This window comes from Sarcophilus harrisii, chromosome 1 (assembly GCF_902635505.1).
Source record: "Sarcophilus harrisii chromosome 1, mSarHar1.11, whole genome shotgun sequence".
Lineage (NCBI taxonomy): Eukaryota > Metazoa > Chordata > Mammalia > Dasyuromorphia > Dasyuridae > Sarcophilus > Sarcophilus harrisii.
This window is the reverse complement of record NC_045426.1, coordinates 245219280-245244719: the sequence shown is the minus strand read 5'-3', so window position 1 is coordinate 245244719 and position 25440 is coordinate 245219280. Positions and strand designations below refer to the sequence as shown.

The 25440-nt window shown below is 32.9% G+C and overlaps 1 protein-coding gene across 2 annotated transcripts in view; it reads right to left on the bottom strand.

The window, feature by feature from the left end:
- The window catches only part of SECISBP2 (SECIS binding protein 2), a 61896-nt gene extending 38100 nt beyond the window's left edge, over positions 1-23796 (bottom strand). Inside the window, exons 1-7 of one of the 2 annotated variants that reach the window (XM_031939295.1) lie at positions 23584-23796; positions 21573-21721; positions 15525-15777; positions 15187-15298; positions 6405-6628; positions 5624-5699; positions 3335-3540 (exon numbers count right to left, since the gene is read on the bottom strand). In XM_031939295.1, the coding sequence (XP_031795155.1) occupies positions 3335-3540; positions 5624-5699; positions 6405-6628; positions 15187-15298; positions 15525-15777; positions 21573-21721; positions 23584-23619 (1056 nt within the window). In that variant the 5' untranslated portion in view covers positions 23620-23796. Of the gene's footprint in view, positions 1-3334; positions 3541-5623; positions 5700-6404; positions 6629-15171; positions 15299-15524; positions 15778-21572; positions 21722-23583 lie in introns of both variants that reach the window. The other variant, XM_003761246.4, reaches the window with a different exon arrangement.
- Between the last annotated feature and the right edge of the window lie 1644 nt (positions 23797-25440).

Sequence of the window (25440 nt, the reverse complement as noted above, 5' to 3'; positions counted from 1 at the left end):
AAAATACCAGGAGCCAAGAAAGAGGTAGGAGACCTGTGTCACTGGATCAAAATGTATATGGTGGGGAGAAAAGTATAAAAAGACTGGAAAGGTAGGAAAGGGTTGGATTATAATTGAATTTTAAATGCTAGAACATTTTTTTTTTTACTTAGAGATAATAGGAAGTCAATGACATAGCTAAAATGCACTTAAAAAAAATCATTTTGTTGGCTAAATGAAGGAGTTTTTCAATGAAAGGAGAAATTTCAAGAGAGACTTGAAGCAGGCAGATCTGTCAGCAGGTTGTTGCAATAGTCTAGGAATGAATATAATTATAAGGGCCTGAGCCAAAGTGGTGGTAGTATCAGAAGAGAAAAGGGAGCATATATTCAGAGATGTAGAGGTAAAATGACTGATGTTGGGAACAGCTTGAATGAGGGTGAGGGCAGGGATGCAGGAATGACAGGGGTGATAGAGATGAGAGAGAATGAGTAGAAAATAACTCCTAGGAAATGAAATTAATATACATTTTTCTCAGCTATGCAAAGATCTTTCCACAATCTGATCATGTGGTAGGCCTTAAAAACTTATAAAAATGCATAAAAATCTCAAGACTATACAATAAAAATTATAAACAATAAATGTTAAAGAAAAGATTAGAACAAATTAAGTTTAAATAACTTAATTTTGAGGAATTGATGTGTCAAAGAATAAATAACACAAAGAATAGAGAGATTCATCAAAGAAAATCAAAAGATAACATAAAACTCTGAGGATTACTGAGTAAAAGCAGTCCTTAAGGGAAAGTTTATATCTCAAAACTTTCATCAACAAGATGAAAAGAAAGAACACAGTAATTAACCTGATATGCAATTAAACTAAGCCAAAGAAAAAAAAATTAAACACTAAATAAAAATTCTGAAAAGCAGAGAAAAAAATTGGAAAATCCCCCCAAAACTAGTAGCTTCTTATTAACATTAACAAGAGATAAACCTTCGCTAATTTGATTAAACCATTACTAATCTGATTTAAAGAGAGTAAACTAAATTGCCAATATCAAAAATGAAAAAAAAAAACCACAAAATACAACGAAGAGGAAATTTTAAAAAATTATTAAACACTATTTTTATCCAAATATATGCCAATAAAACTAGTAACTTAAATGAAATGCATTAATAATAACAAAAATACAAAATACTTATATTAACAGAATAAGAGATTTTAAATAATCCAATTTACGATAAAGAAACTGAATAAGTAATTAATGAACTTCTAAAAAGGAAAAATCCAATAGCAAATGACTTTACAAGTGAATTAAATAAAATATTCAAAGAATAATTTATTCCAATATTACATAAATAGTTTGTAAAAACAGGAAAAGAAGGAATTCTACCAAGTTCCTTTTATGAGACAAATATGGTTCTAACATTTAAATAAAGGCGTAATAAAGCAAGAAAAAAAGAAAACTATATACCAATATTTCTAATAAGTTACCAATGGAAAATGATGAATTAAATGTTAGCAAAAAAGGTCATAGGTACATGTTAAAAAGAGTATGTACTACCCAATTCAGTTCCAATTGATCAATGATGGACAGAATCAGCTACACCCAGAGAAGGAACAATGAGAAATGAATGTGGACTACTTGCATTTTTGTTTTTCTTCCCAGGTTATTTTTACCTTCTGAAACCAAATTTTTTTGTGCTATAAGAGAACTTTATGGATCTGCACACATATATTGTATCTAAGATATACTTTAACATGTTTAACATGTATGAGACTGCCTGCCATTTAGGGAAGGGGATGAAGTGAGGGAAGGGAAAAGTTGGAACAGAAGTGAGTGCAAGGGGACAATGTTGCAAAAATTACCCATGCATATGTTCTGTCAATAAAGTTATAAAAAAATTTTTTTTGAAAATACGTGAAGAAAAAAAAAAGAGTATGTAATATGACTGGGTTGGATTTAATAGCAAGACTGCAGAGTTCTTTCAATATTAGTAAAACTATAACTATAAACATATAAATGTTATATATTTGTAAACACAAACATATAAATATAAATATGCTTTTATCATGAGGTACAGAAAAATAGGAAAAAACATAACTATGCAAAAAAATTAAGCCTTTCCTAAATTTGATAAATCCTCACAGCTATCATTATATTTAATGGAGAAATGCTAGTGGATTTTCCAATAAGATGATTATGGGTAAAACTGACTGCTATTATCACAATGCCATAATTTGATAAAGCTATAGAAAATATTGAATAAAATGAAAAACAACAAATTAAACACATACATAATGGCAAGAGGAAATCATTGTGCAAATCTCACTCAGAGAACCTTATTTATTTAACTGAAATAATAACTTCTATAAAGCAGAAGGATACAAATGTTTTAAAATCCACAAAAATTAGAAACTTTTCTGTATATTAAGATGCCTTAGGATAATTATAAGTCTGATAGGTCCTTGATTTCTGTGCCTTTAGGTGAACAGGAAGCCACATCAAGACAGGCTGAGGACTCCATCAATAACAGCTCTGCTTGAACCTTAGTCTCCTAAGCCAACCAAATCCTAGGGACAGCTTTTAGGGAAAAAACTAGGCTTCATCACCTATAGAGGTAGGATAGGAAACCTCGGTGGAAATTGATCCTATTCCTTTGGTACTTGTTACACAGAAGAATTTTGGGGTTTTTTGGAGAGACAAATTTATAGAGATGTCTTCTGGGACTGTCATTTGATCTAACCATAAAAAATGCTAATTAGACATTCAGCAATATTATTTCCACAATCCATCAGAAAACCTCTAGGTTTCAAATACTTTGAGTTCTAGGAAAAACAGCGTTGCAAAGTTAGAACTTAAAAGAAATTGATTAAAGAATACCAACATGAGTGAAGCCTCTAGAATAATCTGACTTAACAAGGCTCTGAGCCAAAACGTGGAAAATAATGACAGATTATGTTTTTTTTTTTTTTTAATTCAGTAGGTGGTAACAAATCATTATTCTTTGTTATTGGTGGTATTACTCTCATTCATATAAAGTTGCCATTTCACAAAGCTATGTCTAACTGAAATTCTTTTGATTTTCCAAGGTACAACACAGCAAACCTTTTCTGCAATAAAAGAAAAAATATAATAATGCAGGGTTTAAGGCACTTTCCTTAAAAACTCATTATGTTCTATTAGTTTTTAAATGTTAGTATAGTTACTTTACAGATTATATTTAGATCTAAATAAAGTATTTACATGTTAAGCAACATCATTTGTGTGTGTAAAAGCAGTTATTCAAAAAGATTCATTAAGGGATGCTTATGGACAGAACCAATAAAGAGAGAATCAAAATATTTTGCATACCTTTTTATGATTCCGAGCTATTTGTTTTTCTTTGTTGTAAGCATTGGTAGTCAGAACTTCAGGTGAGGAGAATGATGCAGTAACTTTTTTAGGGGTTACTGATGAACCATTTTTCTTTGTGTTTATTAGTGTAGTAACATTTTTAAGGGCTGGTGCTTCAGTGGTTGTTGGCCGAACAACATAACCCATTGGTGTCCAAGAGAGTTCTGCTCAAAAACAATTGTAATTACTGAAAAATTTCAAACAATGTTTTTTTAAAATGCTCTAACTTGATTAGTCAAATGGAAAAACAGCAGAAAAATTTACTGAAAAATTCCTTGAAAATTAGAATTGGTCAAATGGAAAAGGAGGTACAAAAGCTTACTAAAGAAAATAATTCCTTAAAAATTAGAACTGAACCAATGGAAGATAATAACTTTATGAGAAATCAAGAAGGAACAAACAAAACCAAAAGAAGAAAAAAATAGGAGACAATGTGAACTATCTCACTGGAAAAACAAGTGACCTGAAAAAAACAGATCCAGGAAAGATAATTTAAAAAATAATGGAACTACCTGAAAGCATGAAAAGGCCTAGACATTCTTTTTCAAGAAATTATCATGGAAAACTGCCCTGATATTCTAGAACCAGATGATAAAACTGAAAGAATTCACTGTTTGCCTCCCAAAATAAATCCCAAAATGAAATCACCCAGGAATATTATAACCAAACTTCAGAGCTCCCAGGTCAAGGAGAAAATCTTGTAAGCAGCAAGAGAGAAATAATTAAATTATCATGGAGCCACAGTCAGGATTACACAAGATTTGTCAGTTTTTATATTATTGAATCATAGGGCTTGGAATATAATATTCCAGAGTGCAAAAAAATTTTGCAGCAAGTTTCTCTGATAAAGGTCTCATTTCTGAAATATGTAGAGAAATGAGTCAAATTTGTAACAATAAGAACTGCTCCCAATTGATAAATGATCTGAAAATATGAATAGTTTTCAGATGAAGTAAAGCTACCCATAGACGTGAAAAAATACTCTAAATCAATACTTACTGGAGAGATGCAAATTAAATCAATTTTGAGGTATTACTTCATATCTACTAGATTGGCTAATAGGACAGAAAAGGAAAATAACAGGTGGTAGAGGGAATGTGGGATAAATGAGACACTAATGCACTGTTGGTGGAGTTGTGAACTGATTCAACCACTTTGTAGAGCAATTTGGAACAATGCCCAAAGGAAGATAAAACCCTGTATAATCTTTGAACTAGCAATACCACTACTAGGTCCATATTGCAAAAGAGATTAAAAAAAAAAAAAAAGGTGATAGACCTATATGTACAAAAACATTTATAACAGCTTTTTTCTAGGGGTAAAAAATTGGTAGTACAGATGTTTATCAACTGGGGAATGGCTGAACAAACTGCCATATTAGTATTAAACATATATGCACCAAGTGGTATAGCATCTAACTTCCTAAAGGAGAAGTTAAGAGAGTTATGAGAAGCAATAGACAGTAAAACTATAATAGCGGGAGATCTCAATCTTGCATTCTCAGATTTAGATAAATCAAATCACAAAACAAATAAGAAAGAAATTAAAGAGGTAAATAGAATATTTAAAAAATTAGGTATGATAGATCTCTGGAGAAAATTGAATGGTGACAGAAAGGAGTATACTTTCTTCTCAGAAGTTCATGGAACCTATACAAAAATTGACCATATATTAGGACATAAAGACCTCAAAATTAAATGCAGGAAGGCAGAAATAGTAAATGCTTTCTTTTCAAATCACAATGCAATAAAAACTACATTCAACAAAAAGTTAGGTGTAAATAAATCAAAAAGTAATTGGAAACTAAATAATCTCATCTTAAAGAATGATTGGGTGAAACAGCAAATTATAGACAAAATTAATAATTTCACTCAAGATAATGACAATGATGAGACATCATACCAAAATTTGGGGGATGCAGCCAATCTAGCCAGGATTGATAAAAATAGCATTTAATTTCATTCAATCTCCCCCATACTTGCAAAATATTTCATTTGTAAAGTTTCCCTCTTTCCCCACTCTGTCCTATTACCAAATCAAATATCTGCAACATTTCTTTTGCTCACTTTAAGCCCAAGAACTCATTTTCATGCTTTAATATTTTTTGTTATATTTTAATAATTGTTCAAAAATTCCTTAGTAATCTTTAAGTGGTTTGGAAAATAGCCAAAATTAGTTGATAACCAGTTAAATCTGGACTTTACATAAATCACTCATCTTTTAAAATAATCTATATGGAACGCTTACCTCTTGTAGAGGAGGGGGAATTTGCATCATTTTCAGGTTCAGATGTAGCTGTTTCAGCTTTCACAACTAATTCTTCCTAAAACAAGGGAATCTTTATTATTATATGATACAGCAGGGAATCAATTAAACCACTCTCATGGGGAAGATTTAACATGAAGTGAAACTTGAATTAAACAATATAATGACTACAATGACACAAACAGTACACGATTACAATGAAGCAAACAAATTACAAAAAATGTAAACTGAATATGTCACAATAATGACTAAGCTTGAATATTTAGTTTCTATAACATAAAGAGGTTAAGCTATTGCTAATGTTCTGTTTAAAGATCAACTTTATTCTTGGATTGCAATGACTGAATAATGAAGCATAATTAATTTTTTTCTGTCCCAAAAGTTAAAGACAAATTACGATAGAATAGATTTATAACATAGAAATAATTACATAATCTCAATTATGACTATAGTATATAAATTCTATAACAATGGTTCCTAACCTTTATCAATATGAAAATTCTTTAACAAAACTCTTTTTCAATGCCATACTTAACAACATAAAACAGTACCAATGAATTTTTATATTTTAAATAAAAATGAGCGGAGGGAGAAACCCAAAATGACACAGATGCTCAAATTTTTTTCTATTTTCTTGGCTTTTTAAATTACAGGAATAAGTTTTAGGAAATGATTAACTAGAACAAAATTATGTTCACATTAATGATATAAGATATTTTGACACTAAACTTTAAAAAAGCATGAGCAACAAAACTTTACTAACCTTTGATAATGTAGGTTTCACCACTTCTCTTAAGAGGGATATATCACTAGCAGTGGAGCTCAAAGGTCCCCATTTGGGTTGCTTTTGTAATTCTGTCATGTCACTGTTCTCAGAACCTTGTAGTTTAGGAAAATCCAACAGTTTAAGTTCAAATTCAGGTTTGGACGGAGACACATTTTTTCGATTGGTTTTAGGTTTCCTGTCTGCACGTTTATGATAAATCTCTGTAATAAGAGGATTAAAATTAAGTATAAAATCAGTTCAAAAAAGTTTTTGAAATGCTAAAGTAGCAAAGACTTGATAATTCTTCAAACAATTCTGATATAACATTTGTTACAGAAAAACTATAATCTTTATATGTAACAATACAATAAAGATCTAGAAGTGCTAATTGTTAGGAAAATGAGTTTGTATTTCTAGACCATGGCCCCATGGAATGATGGGATTTTGGCCAAGAAATGAGTACCCATAAGGAAAGATGGCAAAAAATAATGGATGGTAGTCTTACAAATCTAATCTAATAGGTCAGTAACTAAAAGAAATTGGAGAGAAGAAGGAAAAAATTACTTAAGTAGATCTATTGAGCTATATATAGAGAGTAACTACAACCTAGGAAGAATAGCAATAAAGAAGCTAAGTAATTCATAGGAGGAAAAATCCAAGAACGGAACTAGCAGTAAAACTAAACATCAGATAATGTATGTAACCAGAGAGCTGGAAAGGACCTTGAAGGATATCTAGGATAGAGAACTTTGTGAGAAATTTCCATTTTCCAGTGGAGGTCAGCAATTTCTTTGCCTCAATTGAGGATCTTAGAGAAAAGTTGTCTACAGCAGAGGTGTCAAACTAAGGTTGCCAATATTAAGATGTAATTGGAAAATGTTTAACAAAATAAATATAAATATGACAGATGTTAATGATGTGGTTTTCTAAGTCAATATGCAGCCTAGAGATGTTTCAATTTGAATTTGACACCATTTGCAAAGAGCACTCAAATAGCTGATTTGCAAGGGGTCATAAAACCAGCATGTCAGAGGTAACCTTAATCCAGAACCTTCTGGTTCAGAGGTTTTATTCACTATGCTACATCAACTCTATACACACAATATATGGATTACATGTAAAGCAGGCTTTTAAAACAAGGACACATTTCACCACCCACTTATGAAATTTAGTAGGAGAGAACTCATGTCTGGAATGTGACCCTGATAGAATACAACTTATTAAAAAAAGACATAAAATTAAAATGGGAAGAGGAAACAAATAACATTGTATATATTAGGTATTAATCTGAGGAAAACCAAAAAACAAAAGAATGAAGTATTTTGGTTAAAAAACACAGCACACACATACACACATACACATACACACAAACAAAACAAAAACCAACCAGCCAAAAGGACTGTCTGAACTGAGGGGTCAACTGTTTAGCTTCTATATACCTATTCCAGCAAAAACCCTAAATTCTCATTACACTAAATAATGACCAAGAAGTCCAAAAAGAAACTACAAGCAAATGACTTCTTCCACTCCAGAACTAAACAGAAAGTCAACTAGAAAAGCCCATAAGGGTTATCAACAAAGCCTAGGACAGCTCAGGTGAAGGTTTATGAGGTCCTGAGCACTTTGTCCGGAGATGTCCTGATGATCCAGCACTCCAAACTTCAAAGATTCAGGGAGGGGTTGGGAAATGAGTGTCTAACCTTAGAAGATGGAGATCCACACGCTGACTACCCTGCTGAAAAATACAGCAGAAGCTGGTGCCTGGCCCCGGCACAAAGTCCCAGTTCAGGAACTAAGGCTAGAGAAATAAGTAAACCAAATAAGTCACCAACAAGTATCAAAAATGATTACTGATCTAGAGATATCCAAAAAGCAGCAAGTCATTCTCTAACAACTACAAGTAGAGAATCAAAGAAAAAAAAATTTTTTTTTTACAAATAACTTCATGATTACCTACTATCTAGAAGATATGAAACAAAAGATTTAGAAAAATAAGTTCTGAAAGAAAAGAATAAAGAGAATAAACAGCTTAAAAGAGAAAGTGATAAATGGAAATCCTAAAAAGTAGAATAAACCAAGTAGAAATCAATGGCTCCATAAGATGGTTAAAAAAAAAATTAGAACTCTGACAACAAAAAAAAAAAAAACAGAAGGAAAAAAAAAGTATAATGCCAATATTGATAACTTAACATAAAGGGTAAATAAGAGCACTATTTTCGCTACAGGAGGGTGGCACAGTGAACAGTGATAGGTCTGGAGTCGGGAGGACTTGGGTTTAAATTCACCCTCAGACATTTACCAGTTGTGTGACTCATGGCATGACTGCTTCAGTTTCCTCTTCTATGAAATGATAATAACATACCCACCTTTCAGGATTGTTGCAAAGATAAAATGAAATAATACTGGTAAGCACTTTGCAAAAAGCTTTAGAGTACTGTATACATACTAGCATAATTTTTTATTATCAAATATTTACTGGTGTATACTTTGCAAAGATCCAGACAGAAAAAATATTAAGAGCTGAGGAAACATCACGAGCCTACAACAAGGGCATTATATAGCAGTGATGAAATTTCAAATATCCAGACTTCTTACTGGAGCTTTCAGGAAATGGACTATTACTAAATTCAAGTCTTACCTTAATGATAATTTCATTCTTTAAAAGGTAAAGGAAATGATAAGACCACCTTTCTTTTGATTTGATGGAATCATTTTAGAATTTGTGACAAGAAAAAAAAAAAACATAGCTATGGTCTGATATATATCTTCAAGACTGAGAGACTGGAGAGTCCTTCCCACCTAAAGTTCAAGAGAAAGTCCAGTCAGAAGGAAAACTCTCAAGAACAAAATTCTAAAGACAGAAGAGAAAAATCTTGATTAAGAGAAAGTGGGCAAGTTGTCTAAAAAGTGCCAAAGCTGAGAATGAATAGTAAAGACAACAGAAAGGATTTGTTTTTTATTATATGAAGGATCCAAAAAAGGGTTAGAACATTAATGTCCAGAGCAGAAAGAATAGAGAAGAAAAAACTGATCAGCTATTATTTATAGTTTCTTTTGCTCAGGAGAGTGATCTTTATTATTGAAAGGAGAGAACAAAGGAGAGAACAAACTACCTAGCTGCCTTATAATCCTTTATCAAGAAAGTGATGACAGCTGAAAAAAAACTTTAGAAAATATCTAATACAACCAGCTCATTTCACAGATGAGAAAACGGAAGCCCAGAGGAAGGGAAATAACTCACAGCAAGGGAAGGAGATTTAAAACCAGCCCTTCTCTCAATAAAAAATACAATCTTTATTCTAACATATCAACCACCTTATTTTACTGTTCAAAAGGCTGATTAATCTGATCATTGGAATACTGGAGATATAATTTATCTTTAGAGTTCAGCATACACAGTATTGGAGAAAAGATGAAGAGATGTCAACTAAATGATGATACAATAAATTTGAAATTAATCAATGATTGACTAAACCATAATTGCCTAAAAAAGCTTAGTGTGATACTCAAGGAATCTGTCCTTGGCCAAATGCTTTTTTCATTTTTTTCTCAGGTACTTAGTTACACAGTGGGTAGCATTGCAACTAAAGTCAAAAAGATCAGTTTGAATACAGCCCTAAGACTAGTTACTTGTGTGACTCCAAGCAAATCATTTAACCTCTCTAAGCCTCAGTTTCCTTATCTGTAAAATAGGGATATTAATAGCACCTACCATACATGACTTTATAAATATCAAATAATATATTTGATTGCAAATAAAACCTTAAGGTTCCTTCTAAATGATAGCTTTTTTTGGTGAAAATTTTTGTATTTTTCAATTACACGTAAAAACAATTTTAAACATAGCTTAAAAAAAAAAATTGGAGTTCCAAATTCTCTCCCTCCCTCCTCCTTGAGAAATCAAGTAATCTGACATGTAGTCATATATATTTCCATATTAGCCATGTTCTGATAGAAAACAGACCAAAAGAAATTTCACAAGAAGTATTAAATTTTTTTTTTAAAAAGTATGCTTCGATCTAGACTAAGATTCTTTCCCAGGAGGTACGTAGAATTTATTATTTTAGGTCTTTCAGAATGCTTTTCGATCATTGTAAAGATCAGAACAGCCAAGTCATTCAGTTGATTTTCTTACAGTATTGTTGCTACTGTCTTCAATGTTCTCCTGGTTCTACTCCTTTCACTTTGCATCAGTTCATGTAAATCTTTCCTGGTTTTTCTGAAAGATATTGCTCATTATCATCATTTTTTACAGCACTATAATATTCCATCACAATAATAAACTACAACTTGTCCAGTCATTTCCATATTGATGAGCATCTCTTCAATTTCTAATTCTTTACAACATCAAAAAGAGGTGATATAAATATTTTTGTATATCCAAGTCCTTTTTTAAAAAAAATCTGAGATATAAATCTAATGGTGGTATTGCTAGGTCAAAGGGCATGTCCAATTTGATAGCTCTTTGGCAATAATCCTAAATTGTTCTCCAAAATGGCTGAATCAGTTTACAATTCCCACCAACAGTAATTAAAATTCCAATTTTTTCCACATTCCATCCAACTTATCATTTTACTTTTCTATCACATTAGTCAATCTGACCACCTTAAGAATTATTTTAATTTGCATTTCTCTAACCAATTTAGATCATTTCCTCATATAACTAAAGATACTTTTGATTTCTTCTGAAAACTGCCTATTCAAATGCTTTGATCATTTATCAACTGAGGAAGGATTCTTATTCTTATATATTTAATTTAGTTCTCTATAAAGTTGAGAAATGAGATGAGGCCTTCATCTGAGAAACTTGCTATAAAATCCCCTCCTGCCCAAGTTTTCTGCTTTCCTTCTAATCTTGGCTGCACTGATTTTTTTTAAATGTAAAACCTTGTAATTTAGTGTAATAAAAATTATTCAATGTTCTGTAGGCTCTTGCTTGGTCATAAATTCTTCCTTTATCCATAGAACTGACAAATAGAATGTTATAAGCTCTCTTAATTTTTGTTTATAGTTTTGTTCTTTATGTTTAAATCATGTACCCAATTTGGCTTTATATAGTATGAGATATTGGTCTATGTTTGATTCCTGCAAAATTTTTCCAGTGTTCTCAGCAATTTTCATCAAATAGTAAGTTCTTGTTCCCAAAATTTGGGTTTTTAAATCTAATTTCATTGCTTCAGCACTCTTATTTCTTAACTAGTACCAGATTGTTTTGATGATTATCACTTTGTAACAGTTTTGAGACCTGGTATAGCTAGGCCACCTTCCTTCATCTGTCTACTTTGGTAAATTTTAAATCTTTAACCAAAAAGGCTTAAAAAGAATTCAGATCTTCATAGATTTTTTAAAAAAGATTCTTCCTTTAGCCTGTTGTTGGCAGTGTCCATATCAAATACAGGATTTAAAGAAATAGCAAGGGGAATGTAAAAAAAATTCTCTAAAGTTTCAGGTTAACAATGGGTTAATAGAATTAGCACCATAAGGTTTGAAGTAGTTTTCATCATATGCCAGTTATTGGCAAAGCAAAATTTAAGTGACTGCACTAAATTGTAATGAGATCTGTTTTGTAAAAGATTTTTTTTAAAAATAAAAACATCTAAATCTCTCTAAGTAACATAAACTAAAAGAAGCAGCTGTGCTAGAAGCTACTCTGAAAAAAAGAAAAAAGGCCATTTCTAGGATGCTCAAGAGGTTTTCAGAAACTAGATGCCTACATTAAGAGATGATTTCAGAAACCAGAAAACTGCATGAAATATCTTAGTCCTATGACATGATATGCTGAAAAAATGAACATTGGGAATGAAATATTAACAAAGAAACTGAATCTTCACCCTTATAGCTCATTCCCCATGCACTGATTTCTCTGTAAGGCTTGCCTGCTGAAGGAATGACCTCCAGTTTCTGTCTGTTGGTCTCCCCCCTCTTCCTTACATTGTTCCCATTATAATCAAACACCTAAATTTCATAATTAATTATCTTACCTTAATGAAGTTAATTACCTTAATGAAGTGTTTAGTGCCTTCAAGTATTTCTATGCTTTTGTACCTCCTTTTTCATATGGCAAATTCTACTTTTTAAAGAAGTTCTACTCTTCAGTGAATTTTCAATCTTTTTCCATTTAATCAATTCTTTTTGAGGAGTTCTCTTTGGCGAATTTTTGTGCCTCTTTTACTATTTGGCCAATTCTATTTTTTTACACTGCTATTTTCTTCAGTGTTTCTTTGTACTTCCTTTACTAGTGAATCTCTTTTTTAATTTTCTTAAACCTCTCTTAAAACTCCCCTCCTTTCTCCTCTACCTTTCTTATTTGAGTTTGAAAATTCTTTTTTGAGCTCTTCTAGGAATATTTTTTTCAGGAATTATTTTTGGCCTATGACAAATTCACATTTTTCCTTTGCATGCAGCTGTTTTAATTTCATTGATTTCCGAGTTTATGTATTGATCTTCATCTGTCACCATAATAATTTTCTATGGTCAGGTTCTTTTTTTTTCTTGTGAGCTCATTTTCCCAACCTATTTCTTGACTAAAATCTGCTACAGGAGTGGAGGAGGCATTGTCCCAAATTCTAGGTTTTTTGTGCTTTATTTCAGAGGTAGTTCTGGGAACTTTTTTCGATTCTTCCAAAATAATATGATCTAAAGAGAGGTATGATCACTGCTCTCCTGGTCTGTACATAGGTCTAGAATGACCATAAGCACACTTTTCTACCCTGGAACTGTGACCAGATCCCCACTTCTCAGCAGTGACAAGGGATGGTGACCTAGTGTTTTTTCTTGTCCTGGGACAACAACCTGGAACTATGTATGAGCAATGCAACAGAATCCTGCACCCACTGCCAGCAAAGGATCCATAATCTCCTTTCAACCAATCAACTGTCCTACCCCTCTTACCATATGTAGGCTAAGACTCTGAAAGTCCCAGTTGCTAATGCAGATACCTCTAAGACCAACTGTTGGCTTGGTAGAGCACAGCCTATATTACTCAACAGGGCACTCTACTCTCACCCTTTCCTGCTGACCTCCCAAGACGTTTTAGGTTGGAATATTTTTTTACCCCGACTTTGTTTTTAATTCTGCTGCTCCAGAATGTTTTGAGGTGTTATTATTAAGATGTTTGAGGGGAATTTGGGAGAGCTGAAATGAGTTCATGTTTTTACTCTTGCATGTTGGTTCTACTTTTTCAATAACAGCTATTTCTAAAGGCAGAGATGATAGGTTTATCAAATTAAACAACACTCAAAATTGAACTCATTATCTCTTCAGAGAGTAATGAAAATATAGGGATATAGTGGGAGATGAAAGTTTTAACTTTAACTGAAGGAGAAAGTTGGAGGAATAATTCCCACTGATTGAAATCAAATAACTGAAGTTTAAATATCAAACCTTTTTTATAGTGAGCTAGAAAAATCAGTTATGACGCAGTAAGAAATAAGATTAATGGATCCCTGTAATAACCAGGAAATTCAAATTAATTTCCTATCAATCAAGTTAAATATTTTTTTATCCATTGGAAAAACATATCCCTTTTTTACTATGCTCACAAGATTTTAATTTCATTCACAACTTAACACTCTGAACTGGGATTTTCTGTTAAACCCAAATCAATAAACAAAGTGCAAGTAGGTCATGATATGCAAAGTATTTCTCTTTCAAAAACTATAGAGAATAAAATTGTTGGTTGAAAAGAAAAGGAATGGATGGTCTCACTAATTTAAATGTCCTGAAAGATATTTATTAACTTCATGATACATGTTTTTCATTTTATAAATTTTATATTTATTTTAAGTATTGTTGGAGAAGGTAACAAGCATTTATTAGGTATCTATTGTATGCCAGGTATATAAAAAGTTTAATCATGTACAAAATGTTATAAGTTTCTTTATGAAATCTTTACTTTTCATATTTAATTTTTTACATAGTAAATTCTAGAATATATTTCATATTGAACAGGAGGTCAAGTTTACTGAAAGGAAGGGGTAGAGAGTAAAAAAGGTTAGGAACTCCTGGCATATATAAATATAAGCTAGAGAGATGGCCTGAGAATTAGAAAGACCTATCTCACCTCAGCACACAAGGATTATATAATAGCAAACCAGTCACTCTCAGTGCCCCAACTAATTGTTTAAGACAGTAAGATGAGAAAAGTGCAGATTTGCTTTTTGGCAAAGTTTCACCTGAAACTTCCTTTATTGATGAAATCAAAAGTCAGACAAAATACTAGTTTGTGAGCATAAGTATCTTCCATTTACCTTACAATAGACTTGAAATTCAAATAAAAACAACTAAAACATTACTTCCAATCACTACCCATATTCTTTTCCATACTTTAAAAAAGTCCCAGAATCTAGCTGGAAAATTAGGAAATTTGATATTCTGTTCCAATGGTCAAATTTGCACTACAATTCAGTTCATAGTGCTCCCTAAAAGTCAAATCACTGATTAAAACAGTTATAGCAAGAGTTCTTCTAATAGAGATCAACAGGATGAACAAGAATACTTCATCATATTACTGACTAATATAATGAACACTGGTAATTTTTGTCATTCCACCCCAGCATAATTCCTGTCAGGCAAAATGACATCAGAAAGGTAAAGAAGCATAAAATTGTTCAACTAAAAAAGAAATGCCCAACTTCATATCCCCCAAAAAGGTCATTAGTCTGTTAAACAGCCTGCTGAAGGCCTGAAAACAGCTTCTATCCTGTTATTCTGTTGCTGTATTCTGGATTAATGTTGATTGTCCCAGAGCTAATTACTTTTTTACCTGATTTTGAACTACCTTCAGTGTGGGTAGATATCTGATGTGAACCTTGAACTGGTTTTAAAGCAGAGGATGAATTTCCTTCAATCCCTTTATTATTTAATTTTTGCTCATCACATGTTGTTCCTTTCTGCATGAAAAAATAAAGTGACATGAAATTAGAAAACTGTTCCTATAAAATTTTTTAAAACAATACATTGTTTTAAGCGAATTAAAGATCAACCTAATGTCAAATTTTAAATACTTAATAAAAGGGATAAACAATGCATGTGTTATAAGTACTTACCAGCTTATTATTTATAAATATTATAACTACAATTTTAAAAATACACAGTAAAAAGGCAGCCTCTACTAACCTTAAACAGACTTTTAGTTTCTTGAGGAAGAGAACAAATTTGTTCATTTCTGGATTTAACTATTCGCACATTACTATAATATTTGGGATGATTATAATCATACTGTGAGCCAGGTACTGAACAAACACTTTGTGGAGACACAGACGAGTGAGAAGAGGTGCACTGGTGATGTACAGCAGTATCAGGAGATGAATATTGAGATGAGAAAGGTGAAGAAGATCCAAGAGAAACATCTTCAGTATAAGCCTTCTGTCTAAATAAAAATTGCATACTTTAATTGATGATTTTACATAGCAAAGCAAGCAGAGAGTAATATAATAGGAAATAATTATGACCTTTTTACTTAAGAGTTCTAAATTTATCTGTAATGTCTAGAAAATTTTAAATTCTAGTAGTTAAGAACTCTTAGTCAACAGTTCAGTGCTTCATAAACATTTTAGTATTTCTTATTTTGCCAAGAATCTTTTTTCCCCCTGTCTACTGTATTTATGTAGCCAATTTTACATATGTAACATTTTCCTATGGTGGAAAGGTTTTTCTTTTAAATACACTTAAAAAAATTACTTCACTCATAATTATCTTTAGATATTATGTGCTTTTAAATCACAGATTTGTAAAATGACATCTTGGGGGACGGAGAAGCAAGGATTCTTAAATAATGCAATGACTTCATAGATTCTAACAAATTATGAAATAAACCCACCACCACATAGAGACATATTTAATATTCCATTAAAAAAGATTTTATCAGTACAGGATTACTAGATTCTCATTAATTCCATCAGAATCATAATTGTTTCAAAATCATACTATTATAATAAATACTGCTTTAGCCAGGAAAATATCTTGGTATCTCATATTGAATATGGAAGTCTTGAAGCTCATCATTACTACCTATCCCAAAGCCACCAAGAAGAAATAAGCCCACCACCCAATGTTGGTTTTTTTTTTAATAGCAGTAAATATGATAGAGTTGAGAGTTCTCCTAAATTACGTAACCATCTCCTACTCCAATTCTATATTATACTATATTTATGGTCCGAGAACTGCAGTATAATCGATATAGAATCAAAACGACATCAAGCAGCATGTAAAGGACTTATTTTTGCCCAATAGACCTCTAACACTTAGTGCAAGCCAACACCAATCATTTATTTTGAGATGGTTAACTAATCCTTACCCTCTATCTGCTCTTTACACATTAAAAAATCTTATAGATACTTCACTGAGAGCCATCAAAAATTACAGAAGAAAAGTTACAGAAAAGTATTCCTGGATACCATTGTCTCAAGATGACAACTTCAATTTATATATCAATACCTACCTTTTACTAATAGAGAAAATTGGCCAAAATGAGTCCAAAGTTACAGTAGAAAAACGATTAAACTAAATCTGACAAGCAGCTGGGTAAAAAAAAAAAAACCATCATTTACATCTGATAATTATAATTTTTCTTTACGGTAAGTGACAATCATCACAATAAATGAATGAATGAATGAATGAATGAATAAATAAATCCTGGAAGCCAAGATGGCGGAGAACAGGTCTTTGAGCTCTTCCTTTGAGTTTCCCTCAAAATCAATATCAGATCAAGGCTCTGAATCAGATCAAGAAATCACAAATATTTGGAATGTAACAAATTTCCAGTAGAAGATATTTTGTAAGAACTTCAGGAAAGATCTGTCTCAATTGGGCAGGAGGAGAAGCAGCAGTCACAGTTCAAGAGAAGCCTCTGGGAATCTATGGAGAGACTCTTAGCCAAATACAGCAGTATTGGCTACTCTGTCCTGATTCAGAAGCCAGTGGATCAGCAGACTAGTTGTGAGACCTTCTCAGCAACTATAGAAGGCAAATAGAGAGCCCCTGAACCCTAGCAAAATAGGTGGGACTTAGCCAGGCCCACCCAGCATGGAAGGAAGCCGGCAGCACCAGCCCCAAAGCAGCATGAAACCCTGTCACTTATAGAGGAAGCTTGGGACAATCTCCCCTTTGCCCTAAGAGCAACTTAACCTTTAAAAATGAGCAAAAAAGCAAAATGAATTCTGACCACAAATAACTACAAGGAAGAACAGACCACAAACTCTGAGGACACTAAAAGCAAACCATCTCCAAATGAAACGTCAAAGGGATATGAGTTGTTTTCCAACAGAGAAACTGCCTAAAGACAGTCACTCCTTAAAAAATAGATTTGATGAAATGGAAAAAGAAAACAACTCTTTGAAAAACAAAATTGGTAAAATGGAAATTGAGAAAAACTTCCTAAAAAATAGAACTGGTAAAATGAAAAAAAAAAAAATCTCTGTGAGTTAAATATAGCAGAGGATTCCTTATAATAAATCAGTAAAATAATATTACCACTGGCCAGAAATCAATCAGAATCCCAAGTAAAATCCCATCATAAAAGTCAAAAGCTCCACAAATTATTTTTGGTATTATGATCCTCATTATAATATATGGCTAGATATTACAAATAGTTTGCAAGAGGGAAAAAAAGAGAGATGAAATAGAGTCTTCTTAAAAATGAATTAACAAAAATTACTTACAGCCTGAACCATTCATTTTGGCACTTCATCATATGTTGCCCTATATTGTCATGTTTATTTGAGATCTTCTTTAAAACACTACTTAACATACTTTTAAACACTCTTTTAGAGTAAGATTCATTTATTTTGCAATTCATCCTCTCCCCTATTAAAACTAGTAACCTAGTCAAGATCCTTAACATAGAAACTAATGAGTCAATACTATTGTGTGTCTAGGAGAAAAAGAAAGGCATCATAGACATTCCATACCTCCCAAACTTAAGTCTTTTATTGAAATCCTGCATCTTTATATATTCCAGTATCAAATTTTTAAAAAGCGTTCAGGTGAGAGTAGAATATTCTGAGGGAAAGAAAAAGCTGAATATATGAGAAAAGAACAGAAATACAAAGAGAATCTAGATACAATCAAATAGTGTGCTGTAGCTTGGACTCATAACATTTATTTCAACTTATCCTCTCTGGGTTTCAATTTGTTTTTTGAAATAAGGGAGTTAACTCTCTAAGTAGCATTCTAAGTGTAAATGCCTATTTCTCCAATGAGAGCTCTCTTTTCTAAAATTAAAAACTCCAATTGTCTGTTAGATTCCATCCCTTTAAACACCCAACAGATTTTGGAAAGAAAAAGAAAAGCCCTATAATGGTCCCGGACACTATTCTTTTCCTCTAGAAACTACTTAGCTTCTGTTTTTAAAAATGTACAGTTCTCCCCAACTTTCAAAAATTTGTCATTTAACTGAACTAGTCCCATTTTCTTACTTTTTCTTCCCATTGCCATCCTGACAATCCGGCTTCCATTCACAACTCTTTCAAATCTCAGGCTCTCCCAACACCAAATTTTGAAAATTTTATTTGAAAAGCCTTCCTACTTCTTCCAACTTTATCTTCAACATATTCCCTAAGATTCAATTCTCAACTCTTCTCTTTCCTATCAGACCTCATCCTTTCAAATGATTTGTCTAAATATAGCACCCTGAATCAAAATCTATACTCTAAACTGTTCAATACTATTACTATTAAAATATTTTGCTGCAACCCCAACTTCAACAATTCTTAAGTGAAAATCACTCTTATATTAACTTTTGGATGAAAAAAAGCTACGTTTGTGTTATAAATTGCAATTATACTCAATTTAATAAAAGAAATAAAATCAACTGTTGCATAAGGGCCTGGAGTAGGTTAAGTAGAAAGAAGAAAGGATGAATGCAACAAACAAACTTTAAAGAAATGTTAGATATGAGGAATGGAGAAGATAACTTTAAGGTTTACAAATAGATAGAGATAGAGAGTTTTCCCCTGGAAAAGGAAACCTATATTGCTCTTTGTTAGTCAAATTATCTTTCCAAAAATCTTTTGTTAATCTGAGAGACACAGAGAAAGAGAAACAGATAGAGACCAACATAGAAAGAGATCTCAAACTAATAAGTAAAATGAATAGCATAAAAAGAGTGCTCAAGTTTACTGTATGGATTCATTCATTTGATTTTTCAGATTCAGATGCTCTGGTGAATTGTCATGCCTTGTTTAAGTAAATGTTTCTTCTTCACAAAAGCTCACATGGAAACTTCAAAATATACTTCCTCAGACTTCTGTAATAATGGTCCCCATACTAACTTGAGACCAATCCTACATCAAACTCCCCTAAGAGGTGATGTCACATCAATAAACATACCATGCAGAAATGGCTTCAATTTCTTTAAATGTAATTGGGCAAACACACAGCTTTTAATATTATTTCATTATTAAATATATTAACTCATACTATTATTTAAAGTCAAATACAATGTTCTTATATTGGTGTTGGTATCACTGGCACAAATCATAATCCCTTTACACCTCACAGGTGGTCTTCAAGAAATGCTGTAGCTAGAAAATTTCTCATCTTGTAACCAACACAATAATGAACCTCTCCACACTTAATCTAGCTGGACTCAGAACACAGGTTTTTACTCACAGACTTCACAGTTCGATAGAACCAGAATATGTGCACCGCTGGCATAAAGGAGAAACTTAAGGAATATCTTTTCGCCACAATGACGTATTCAAATAGGACCTTAATGAAAATCTCAAATAAAATATAAATTCTGAAAAAAACTGCTGTATTTTTACATTTTTTTTTTTCTTTTTCAGTATAACAATCACCAAAGTAAATAGAGGAAAATGATTCACAGATCACACAGATCCACAATGGAGTCATATATCCCCAATGGACACAAGAATGAGTCATATATTAAAGCTGACCCAGACCATAACCTTGTATATCTAGCATTAAGAAATGTATTGGCAAATTATTTTATTGAATGTAAGTGCCACAGTCAATCCATCTAGTTATATGTGCCTATTTTATTAAGTTTTTAAAAAGTGATTTTAAAGGATTGTAGCTTCTTTCTCATCCATTCTAAATTTGTATAACCATAACAACAAAATGTCTTGAAATCAAAATATGGATTATAGTTTAACAATGCAAAAAATTTCAAACTTTCGCAAACAAACAACTCATTACTGCCTCCACTTGGAGAATTCTCTCCAAGGTCTCCCAGAAAAGTTGCACCTTCCTTCTCACTCACAACAGAAAAAGTTCATACTATAATTAGTACTACAATTATATTAGCTACACTTAAAGGTTGAACAGGCTTTTGTGATCCACTCTATTCATCAATGAAAATACTTTTAATGCATTCTGATCTTCAAGAATAAAATGTTACTTCTAAACTAGGGATATTACTGTACTGATAAAAATCCCCAAATCTTGGGAGTTCATTAACCTATTTCTCTTAGAGAAAAACCATATCTAAGAGGTTAATTAATTTGCCCAAATCATGAAGTTGTTTAACTGGCAGGGTAATACTGAATTAAGAATAAGGATCATTTCGGCTCTGGAACAAATTAGATGATCTTAGAATAAACCATTTAACTATACTGGATCCAAGATTATCAATCCATTTAAGATGAGGAAATTTAAGTGAAAATAAGATACTTTTCTGATTCCTATAACATAACAAAATTCTCAAGAAGAAAGAAAAAGAATAAAGACAAAAAGGACAACTAAAACCAATAAGCTACTGAATTAAGACTTCAAAATAGAATATCTCTTTCACTAAAAAAACCCAAGAACACAGAGAGATAGTATTAAGCTCTCATACAATTAGATTATATGATATGTCATCACTTTTCAAGACTGCAGAACTGAGTCACACTGCAACCAAAACATCTTTAGAATTAGCTAGCCTCAAAGGTTTCTTCTGCTTGCCTTTTTTCCCCACTATAGTAAAATCACAGCTTATTGTTCCACTAAAACAAAATACACAGCTGAAGCCTTAGTCCCTCAATGTATAATAATGTAATGTTTCACTACATATATCACTGTATTATATCCCAGACCTGTTTCCAATCTAACTCTCAAAGTCTACCATTAAGTTATTTGTATCAAATTTGAAAACTTAATGAAAGTCAAGAGTCAAGATATAAAATTCCCTCTATAAGGCATGACATTTAGAAAGATACATACTCAGTCACAGGTAGTTCCTGAACAAATGGATAGCATGTAGTTGCGAAGTTAGGGAAGACACATGCGCCTGAGGATTCTGACCATGCCACATTAAGCACAGCATATTTTGGGACAAACGGTTTGACATCTGCTGATAACTTGATGCCGCCCTGAGGAAAAAAAGGGGTTTTTGTCTACATGCATTCTGAAATCAACTGAAAAAATACATATACAAAAAACCTTCAAAGAGATCAAACACCACAAGGGTACCATTGAAGCTCACTGTATTAAAGAATTGTTTCTTCCTATTTTTGAAACAATTAAAATACATTTTATTGACCAATCTTTTTTCCCCTTCTATACTTTGTATTAAGCATAGTTTTGAAATATTAGTATCAGTTAAAAGTTCATGGGAAAAAAAAAAGTTTTTTGAAAGTTCAACATTATGACTGTGCTTCAAGAAAATGGGAGAAATAGGAATCAGGAAAATGCAATTTAAAGACCTGTTGTAAGTTTTCAATTTTCTGTGATTTGGTCTGCCAAGAGTTTTTCTATGTTTCATTTTCAAACCTGGGAAAAGATATATTTATCTCCCATTCTTGGTTGTAAAGAATGTCTAAGAAACAATGATAGTTCACTCTGAAAGTTAAAAATTACATGTGACATTAATAAAATACTCCAACATATGCAAAAAAATTATAACATTTTGAAAATAAAGCAAAATGCTAAATTTCTGAAGACCTGATGAATATAAGTGGCATACTTTGTGAGCTCTAAATTACCATTTTCCCCTTAAATATGAATATATCTAAACCATTAAAATTCACATTCTAGCAAAATATTTCTATATAATTATCCACAAATAGTATAACTTCTAGAATTTTATTTGTTCTCTTGTTTCAAGAGAATGTGTGTGTGTGTGTGTGTGTATTTACAACTGCTGTTGCTGAATTTCATAAATATCATCATAGGAAAATGTTATAATCAATTTACCAAGCTTTCAGTTAAGGCCAAACAAACCCAAACACCCACAAAACCCAGGGTTCTATCTAGTGATTAGAGTTAATCTCAAGTACATTTTTAAAGGGCTTTAAAAAAGAAAACTTTGGGGAATTTTAATAAATTAATGACTTTTTCTCCTAAACGTTCCCAAATCCTTGCAGAATTTGGTTCATTTTTGTAGAATGCCTGATTTCATTCCCCTAAAGAATAAACTCCATCTACACACTATAAATTGTCACCTTCCCAGCCATTTATGTTCTGGATTTTTTTCAGAACCGAAACTAAAATGTCAATTGACGTGCGCCTGGGTTACAGGGCTAGTAAGAGCCAGAGGCAGCATTTGAAATTCGGGACTCCGGATTCCAAAGCCAGCTCTCAGTCCACCAGGCAGAGCACTCGTCAACGCTGGCAAAGACGTTCGGTTTTGTTTTTCTCAAAAGCCAGGACAACTCGGAGCGAGAAATCTCGAAACTGAGACTCCCGGCCTCAGATTACAACGCAACTAACATTTACGATCAGAGAATAACATGGGTCGATGTTTGGATGCGTCATCGATTTACGCTTTTATTTTATCTGTCAATAACATTGTTCATGGGCAGGTGGCACCATTAGTAGGCCCGCAGGAGATTTTGGGCCGGGGTTCCCACAGAGGTTTTGTTTTTAAAAGAGCGAAGAACAAACGCAAATAAACGAATCTGGCTACGTAGGCAAACACACAGAGAGCCGAGGAGTAAGTACCTCAAGGCCCAGGGCAAAGGCCAGGGACAACGAAGATATCCAGGGACATAAGGGAGAGAAGATCCACGTCAGCCCCGCACCCACCCCCCCACTCCCCCGGGGAGGGGGGGGGCAGACTCGAGAAGGCTGGGGGGGCGGGAAGAAGTGGCGAAGGGTCGGTGCAGGGATGCACAGTCGGCTCTGCCCGCTAGCTGGGGCGAACAATAAGGGGGTTCGGAGCAGACACAACCAGACCCAAACCTAGGGAGATCCGGGCTAACGGGCAGCCAAATGCCCTCCCTGCCGCCCTTACCTCGTTATTGGGCTCCCTTTTCCCCTCCGAGGCCATGGCGGAGGAGGGGTAGAGGAAGGTGGCTCCTCAGGGAAACCCGCAGAGGAGGAAACACACCTTCCTTCCTCCCCCGCCGCCTTTCTCCTTCTCCTTCTTCCTCTTCTTCCTCCTCCTCCTCCTCCTCCTCTTCCTCTTTCCCTATTTCGACCGACGCGAGGAAAGTGCGTCACAGAAGCGCGACTCACGCCTCCAAGACAGGCTTCCCTCCCCGACGCCTCCTTCTCTGTGCGCTTGCGCTCTTCGCCGGAGTTTGGCAGCACGTGGGACGCCCCACGTGGGGCGTCCTCAGTTTCCTGCTTAGAGACTAGTTGTCCCCGATTGCAAGAGAACTATGAACTCCTGGGATTCGCTTACCTCTCACTCCAGAATCCACCAATAGTGTTTCACTTCAGGGAAGGAAAGAAAACTTTTTTTTTTTTTTTTAAGTGTTGATAATTTTATTTTTATTTCCAAGTAATGCAGTTTTGAGCAATTGAAGCTTAAGTTTTTAAACATTAATCATTATTTACTCAAATAGTAAAACATTTACTATAAAAGCTTTAAACTATTACTTAGGCAGTTAATAAGTATGGTAATTTAATTGTAAACAAATACGATTTTAAAGCTTAAATTACAATGAAACTTTTTTGGATACTATATCCCACCCTTACCCAGCAACATATTCCTTGTAACAATAAAAAGGCAGGGGAAACAGTTCAACGAAACTTGATGCAACACATTAACTGTGTCAGACAGCATTGTGCTGGAAATCAGAATGGTGAGCTGTTCATCAGTTAGAATTATCGATTGTATGAGAGAATATCAGGACACAGGTTTTTAAAAAGTAAATGTTAATTGTGTACTCTGTGCTTGATGGGGGAATCATACAACAGTCTTAATCTCAATCAAATTTTTACTTACTGGTAATCATAACAAGAAGCATGGAATATTTAATAAAGAATTGATCCAGAAAGACCTGAGTTCAAAACCCACCTCTGACAACACTGGCTATGTGACTCCAGGTAAATCACTTATTCTCCCAGTGCCATAGCAACTATAAACAAAAACCAATCAACAAAACACTAATTATGTGAAAAATTATAATGAAGCAACATACCCAATTTTCTGGAATAGAACTAATACAGTTGGGGGGAGAATCATATAATTTTATAAACATACATTAGCAAAATGGGGGGGGGGGTAAAGGATTAATGAACTGAATTTGCATTTTTTAAAATTAGAGAACCAACAAGCAAGTATACCTAAATTAAACACAAAAAAGAGATATTTAAAAATTAGAGGGGAAATAGATAAATTGGAAATAAAAACCCCAAAGAAATGACAAATAAAGCAAAAAACTGACTCTGAAAAGATTAAATTAATAAATTCTTAATTTGATTTAAAAAGAAAATAACAGAAAATCAATAAGTAGTAAGCAGGAATCGTGCTAGCTCTTAGTTTTAGATAGTTATTGCTTGTAATAAGGAAAGATTCAATTACTCCTATGCTTTCTAGTGTTTTTAACAGGAAGGACGTTATATCTTGTCAAAACCTTTTTCAACTTCTGTTGAAATCATTGGATTTTTATTGTTTTTGTTATTAATATGGTCAGTTATGCTTTTCCTGATGTTGAATTAGCTTTGAATTTCAGTTATAAATCTGACTTAGTCATGAAATATAATCTTTGTGTTATGTGGCTATGTTCTCCTTGGAAATATTTTAGTTAAAATTTTTGCATTGTTATTCAATGGGGATACCAGTCTATAGTTTTCTTTTTCATTTTTGATTCTCCTCAAGTTACATATGTCAAAGACAATATTTGTATCACAGAAGATATTT